Here is a 7,865-nt window from a genome sequence, read left to right as displayed (position 1 = left end):
CTGAACTTTAATTCTGGGCAATGTTGTTTCCAGGGGTGTTGAATTGGGAACGTAGGAAATCATCCCTAAGTTGAGGTAAGACTTTTAAGCCAAATTTGACTTCGTGATAGTTATAGGAAATAATGTATGCATGGAAATACTGAACTTTAATATTGGGAGTTTTTATTTTTAGGGTGTTGAGTTAGGAACCCTACGAGTACGGAGCAGTTTTAATAAGGGCTTTCCAGGAATCAGGTAAGGGGATAAACCAAACTAGTTTTGTTTTAAGAAAATGCATGTGTATATATATAGCATCTGGTTTCAGGAAAAATTAATATATATATATATATATATATATATATATATATGATTTATATTTGGAAAATACTGTGAAAATGATCGTATGTTGAATATGTGGAAAATCTGTTGTGTGGCATGAGTATAAAATGATATGAAATATTATTTCTGGGAATGTGATTATGATATTGATTTTTATGATGGAAAATCGGCGTATAGGCCGAGGTTTTTATATGTTTGCCGATGTACATTTCGTGCTATGTGATGTGATTTGCTAGTGTACAGGCTATGCTATGTTTGCCGGCGTACAAGTCGTGCTATGTGATGTGATTTTCCAGCGTACGGGCTATGCTATGTTTGCCGGCCTACGAGCCGTGTTATGTGATTGTGATTTACCAGCATACGGATTGTGCTATGATTGCAGGCGTACGGGCCGAGCTATGATAAAATATGTAATACTGGCGTATGAGACGATGATTTTCATGATATACGTATATATGCAAAATGATATGATTAATGTGAAAATTAATGATATGAGATATCCATGTATCACGATTTTAGTATATGTATATGATATCAGAATCTGGTTGGCTTGGTTTAGGTTAGCACTTGCATGATACTGTTGCTATGTGTCCATGGTCTTCGTGATCATGATATCTGTGTTAACGCCACTGTACGGAGTGGTGTAAGATTGGATGGTCGATGTGGTTTATAAGAAGTGTGCTGATCACCCTTGGTGTACGGACCAGGTCTGGCAGACCCATCAGAACTACAGACTACTGTTTGACTTGGCAGTGGTCAGCCAACCATTGTCAGGTCCCGCCTTCGGGCCACATAACCCAGTCATGTGAGGGTAATACATGACAATAAACAGCTAACCTTCCAGAAATTTTTTTATGTTATTATTATTATGATATGAGATGAGATATGCTTATGAAATGTAGTATGTTCTGCCATGTTGATATACATATGTTTTCCCAGATTTTCTAAACAGTACTGAATAAGTTATATATGTGTGTTATATGTAGAACACAGAATACTCATGTTGCCACACACTGGTATTAGTTTATTTCCCTTGCTGAGAGGTGGCTCACCCCTAAATCTTATAAACTTTTCAGGAGCCCCGGATAGGAAAGCGGGAAAGGCCCCGCAGATTTAGTGTTGTTTATCTACCCTCTGTGAATGGTAAGTTTTTGTAGGGATTGTTAGATTTTGGGAAAAATGTCTCTAGATATGATTTTTGGGATGTATATTCTGAGATACAGTGATTGTAGTAACTCTGGTATATGGTAATATATGGTATTGAGATGTACATTATTGTATGTTTTCTGTTGCTAGGGCTTCTGCTGTATGTTCTGATATATCTCTAGTACCCACGGGTCTAGGTGGATGGTGACCTGCTGAACTGAAATGTATGATGTTGATTTTCTATAAAAATATATAAATGTGGAAAATGAGCAGGTCGTGACAGTGGACTAAGGTTTCTAATGCCAAATTGGTCGTTGAACCTTGAAACTTTCGTTGACAAAATGCATATTGTTTGGTTGTTCCAGGTTCAAGTTTAGCAAGAAAGTGTACTCTTCAATGGTGGGTGCCAAGTAATTTACATTTATGTGAAGCAACTGTAGGTTAGGTTCAAATGAGTCTATATGAAATTCAAATTTACCTTGACAATCCTGAGGGCAACAATCTATACCTATGTAAGTGAAATTCACTAACATTTTTATATTTAATTAGGATGACAAAAATAATTAGATTGTCTCTCAATAGATGATTCGTATTATGTCCAATAAATTTATTTGAATATATTATTATTATTATTATTATTATTATTATTATTATCATTGACTATGTTTTAGATGTTTAATCATGATTATTTACTTGTTTGTTTATTAGTTAGATTAAATTAAGTTTATTTTATCTTGAGTGATTAGTAATTGAATGAACTTCTAGATTTGGCTCACTCAATATTAGACGTTACATTCTTGGAAATTCAGTTCTCGGAATCAAGAGTGTCATGATAATTTGTTTCATCAACAAAATATGGACATTTATTGTAGAAAAATTGCTAAATAAACATTTGTGCTTATTTTCTTACATATTGGTGGGGTTCATCCAACTTTAAAGTAGAGGAAAATCCACATACATACATTGTTGAAGGTTACATTGTTTTCTCATCACAAAAAAGGTTGTATTTTCTATTGTATTTTAGATTCAACTTTAAAGTAGACTAAATCAAGTCTCCCTAGTCTCACTAATTTTGAATATTAATAATATAATTTTAGGAATCTCCTTTGGTTAATATCAACTAAAATAGCAAATATCAAAATTATATAAAATATAATTTTGGAATAAACTAAAATAGCAAACTTTGGTACCAACTAATATCTTTGAATCAAACTCCAAAAAAGTAATCATATGTTTGAAGAGATCTTGAATTTAAATTTTTATTAGATTTGAATAAGATGTAATATAAAATTGTATTAAAATTTGTCCAAATCCACCCAAATCCAAATTCAAGGTTCAATACTTAAATGAAAAACAGAGTACCAGAAAACCAACAAAGTCTAATTTTGCGATAGTCTAATTTTGACATTACATCATGCACAAAAAATTAATCTGGTCTTTTATAAACTTGAACAAATCTACCATCTATTAAAGACAATTTAGTTAGGTACTTTGCGCTAGTTGATCAACAAAGTTGTTCTTGTTGAGAAATTTGATTCAAAGCATAACAAATAATATTAAAACTAACAATGAATTTGGCACGTACAAATTATATGAATTTGAATAAAATAGAATTGAACATCACTTGAGATTTTCACATCAATTTTGTATGCAATCACAAGTTAAACATGAGGCAAAAAATGTCACACACATTATCACACTCTCACACACACTGTCACACACACATGGGCACACAAATGCACACACACTAACACATGTGCACACACACACACACACACTCACATTTGCTGACCACACCTTCACAAAATGTCACACACACACTCACACATGAACACACACACACACACTGTCACACAAACACTCACACACGCATGACCAATTGCAGAAGAAGAAGAAGAAGAAGAAGAAGAACCTGTAGGGGAGGAGGGTGGCTCGGCGGCGGCAGAGGGAACAGCTCACTACGTCGGCGGTGGGAGGAGGAACAAATGGTGGGGGTGGCCGGAGAGGATGAGTGCAAGGAGGAGGAGGAAGAGGGAGGAGGAAAGGAGGGAGAGGAGATGGGGTGTTGGATTTGGGGAAAAATTGGGGGAAATCAGTGCAGGCTAGGGTTTTAAGATTTTAGGATATTAGTGACGGTTTAAAAGCGTCACTAATACTCCAAAAAACCGTCACTAAAAGTTCTCACAATTGTTTATATACTTTTTAATAAAGAAAACACTATTAGTAATTAAAATATTTTTATATTTTTTAAATAAAAACACGTTTAGTAACGAATCCTTAAACCATTACAAATACCCTATTATTAGTGACGAATTTGCTAGTTTGTCACTAATATTCTTAATTAAATTATTTTTATATTTTTTTTTAATAAAAACACGTTTAGTGATGAATCCTTGAAGCGTCCCTAATACCCTATTATTAGTGACGAATTTGTCAAACCGTCACTAATATTCTTAATTAAATTATTTTTTTATTTTTTAAATAAAAATACCTTTAGTGAAGAATCTTTGAACTGTCACTAATACCCAATTATTAGTGATGAATTTGTCAAATTGTCACTAATATTCTTAATTAAATTATTTTTATATTTTTTAAATAAAAACATCTTTAATGACAAATCCTTGAACCGTCACTAATTATAGACTAATAGTGACGAATTTTGGAACCATCACTAATATACTTAAATAAATTATTTATATATTTTTTAAATAAATAAAATTATTAGTGACGATTTATAAACCGTCACTAATAAGAGACCTTTAGTGACACATTAAAATCGTCACTAATAACCCGTGAATCATCGCTAATATTTTCCCGGGATAGTTTATGCGTGAAAAGTGGTTTCCTGCGATGGTTTGCACGGGAACACTGAGTTTTTAGTGATGGAAGTATAAGTGACGAATTGAATTTTGTCACTAAAAGTGTACCATTAGTGACGGTTATCAAAATTGCAACTAATAATTTAACTATTAGTGATGATTTTTTAGAACCGTCACTAATGGTGCACTTTTAGTGACAAAATTTAATTCGTTACTAATACTTTTATAACTAAAACCTAGTTTTCTTATAGTGAAGCACAAATGTTTTGGATTGTTTAAAAAAAAAAATTGTGATTAACAAGACATAAGATTTTTTTGGGTGAGTCCCTGTGGAAGATTTGCATAATAATTTCTCAATCAGTGTGATATACACATGTCACAGGGATGACTTTTGAGTCAAAACCATCATTATCTCTGTGCTGTGAACACCGTAAATCTTGCACAGAGACAGCGAGAGACATTTTCAAAATTGGAATCTCGATGGAATGGTAATTATGCAAGTCAAAATAAAATGGGATTAATTACTCCCTCCTTGAGAAATAGACAAGACGTGGAGTAATGAAGAATTGGCAAGGCAAAGCGACGTGACCACCTATCAGTATTACAATTTCATTATGGTGGGGTAGTAATGACAATTTCCAAATTTGAACATCTCCCATTTAGTCCTTTCTTTGTTTTTTTTTCTTTTTTTATCAGTAGAGGGAGAGGATGGTAAAACCATTTAGTCCTTTCTTTTTTTGGGTACGTCCAGGTATCCACCCACCGTTAATGACGTCCGTTTTACGGTCCGTCGCACCGGCGACTAATCGCACGCCACCATTTAGTCCTTTCTTGTATGTGAAGAAGCTGTACACCCGCCGTTCGCGGCTGCAGTTTAATTTCTAGATTTTCTTTCTTTCTGCGAAGCATCGTACTACTCATCTCCGCATACTCTTATGGTCCCTACCCCAATGCATTTCACATCTTTCTCCCTCTCTACCGCCTTATATATACTCGCTCCCACTGCCCCGCTCTCCCCTTCTCAACACTCCGATCCTCTCCCGCAAACTAAACTCCCAATCTAAACTCTAAATCCTACTGATCATAATCCAGAAAGTTTAAAAAAAGAAGAAGAGAGAAATCATGCGTCGAGGCAGTAATGCTGGTGCATCCTCTTCGAAGCTCGATCGAAACGTCATCGAAAGAAACCGGAGAATGCACATGAAAGATCTCTACTCCAGGCTCGCCTCCATCCTCCCCGCCCAGTCCTCCAAGGTATATATATACCAGCTAACCGTTCTCCCTGTCTCTGTGAAATTTTAATCGTGTTCGTGCGTCGTTGATTCACTTAATCTTGTTGATTGATTGATTTGCAGGAGAAGTTGGCGTTGCATGTGCTGCTGGACCAGGCGACGGGTTACATAAAGCAATTGCAGCAGAAGGCGGAGGAGCTGAGGCGGAGGAGGGACGGGCTGAAGGGCGATGGCGGTCAGCCGGAGAACTCGCCGTTGAGGGGCAGTATGAGATTGCCGGTGGTAAAGCTGAGGGACTTGGGGTCGGCGCTGGAGGTGAATCTGGTGATTGGGCCTAACCAGAACTTCATGATTCACCAAGTCATCAGAATTCTCGAGCAAGAAGGCGCTGAGGTCGTCACCACCAGCTGCTCCATCGTGGGTGGTACCGTCTTCTACACTATCTACTCTCAGGTATTTATTCATCATCATGATATTGATTCTACGTATAATTAATCTAACTTAATTTCTTTTATTTTTTTTTTTTTAAATAATTAAAATTAAAGTGTGTGTGTGTGTGTGTGTGTGTGTGTGTGTAATGAGGGGAGGATCGGATCCAATTACTTATAGTTTTCTGGATCCCGTACCCCACAATGGATCTTCAACATCTACTTCTTTTAAATTAAGGTTTCTGGGACGACCCTGCAGATGGTAATTAATAGTAATTGATAATAATACAAATAATTAATTAACTTACTACTAATTACCATGCATGCATGTTTCACTTTCCGCACGCCCATGTCAGGTTAAATATGTTGCATTTCCTCGGAATTAACGTCTTGTGCATGCATGAACACATACATATATATATATATAGACACATATACATACACGTCGTATTCCTATTAAGTAGTTGAATTTATATGTGTGAAAATCTTCGGTGATGGAGTTTAATTTGGACAATAATTCTTGCTATAGAGAACATTTCAAAGATAACCGCAAATTAAATATGGGTTCTGCACACTTAAAATGTCTACCATACTTGTTCATTTCAGATTTTAAAACAACAGTTCCGATCTAATCTTTCTCTATTCCGATCTAATCTTTCTCTATCTCCATCATCAATGAATCAACACTGAAAGTTTTATTCATACATACATACATACATACACACACACACACATCTATGTATATGAAAGTGTAGATATTTAACTTTCATGAAAAAATTATCTGAGCCGGCTGAATATCATTAATTATGATAAGCAGTGCGGGTACGGGTGGCATGTAGTAGTTGTTTAGTCTTTTTCATATTTACTCCGTTTGATTTTATATATATACATATATCAGTGTATGGAAGTACAGTATTGAGTAATGGTATTGGGTTGGTTTGGAGTGCAGCCGCTGTGCCCGAGGATTGGGATAGAAAGTTCAAGGGCTCACGAGAGGTTGAAACAGCTGATCCTTACTTGATTTTTCCTTTTTTTTTTCTTTCCCTGTTTCAACGGCGCGTATCAAGCATCCCCGCCGGCCGGCTAGCCACCATTGTTTACGGCTGCTACCTGCAAGATCGATATATTTAGATAAATGTATGAGAACCATGTAGATGAATTAATTAACTGCCCTCTTAGTTTCCCCCTACTGTCAAATCCAACGTGCCATGATATATATGTATGCATTCCCCTCTTCCTCACGCAAGCCAGCTACTCAGCTAGTGCTGTTAATTGCTTCATTTAATCAATATATATATTTTTCTCTTGTGTTATTCGTGATGGGTACAAATAAGAAAAGGACGTATGGCTAAGGAGCAAACCGTTAACGAAGATATTTTAAGTCAATTTTTGTGGGACAAATAGACTTTTAGATGAATGTACCATTGCACTTGAGGTCCTAAAAATAGTCATCAATTTATTTTGGCTTTTTTACAAAAAGAGACATAAAGAAGGTGATAATTTTTAAATTCGTACAGAAAATAATCTTATCATATCTCAAATAAGACCCAATTAACACTTAATTTACATCAATTGATGCATGGATCTTCAAGGGATATCCTAACGCTTAATTAGAGTTCAAGCGTCTTTAATAATAGAGATTTCGATCAAGTTTAATGTACCTTTGAAAAAAAAAAAATAAAGTACATGGAGAGAGAAGATGAATTGCCTATCATTGTATTACTTGGTATATATATAATATTCCTCCAAGCTCCAACATTCCAAAAAACATAAATCAATTGGCCTTGCATGCCCAAAATAGAGTTTTTTTTTTTTTTTTAATGCCCAAAAATAGAGTTACAATTCACATCGCTTAATTCTTATAATGTATTGTATTTTATTGTTTCGACTGTGTTTATTGTAGTTCACATATGACACAATTG

At 35.2% G+C, this 7,865-nt stretch overlaps 1 protein-coding gene across 1 annotated transcript; it reads left to right on the top strand.

Annotated features, from left to right (window-relative positions):
* The first annotated feature begins 4,974 nt into the window (after positions 1-4,974).
* On the top strand, positions 4,975-7,256 carry LOC131143694 (transcription factor bHLH167). The gene is made up of 3 exons (XM_058091939.1): positions 4,975-5,537; positions 5,639-5,968; positions 6,893-7,256. Exons 1-3 carry the CDS (start codon positions 5,406-5,408, stop codon positions 6,962-6,964), a joined length of 534 nt encoding a protein of 177 aa, XP_057947922.1. The 5' UTR covers positions 4,975-5,405; the 3' UTR covers positions 6,965-7,256.
* Positions 7,257-7,865: the final 609 nt, after the last annotated feature.

The sequence above is a fragment of the Malania oleifera genome, chromosome 12, assembly GCF_029873635.1.
Source record: "Malania oleifera isolate guangnan ecotype guangnan chromosome 12, ASM2987363v1, whole genome shotgun sequence".
Lineage (NCBI taxonomy): Eukaryota > Viridiplantae > Streptophyta > Magnoliopsida > Santalales > Ximeniaceae > Malania > Malania oleifera.
The sequence above is the reverse complement of the archived record's forward strand: the minus strand, read 5'-3'. Positions and strand labels throughout refer to the sequence as shown.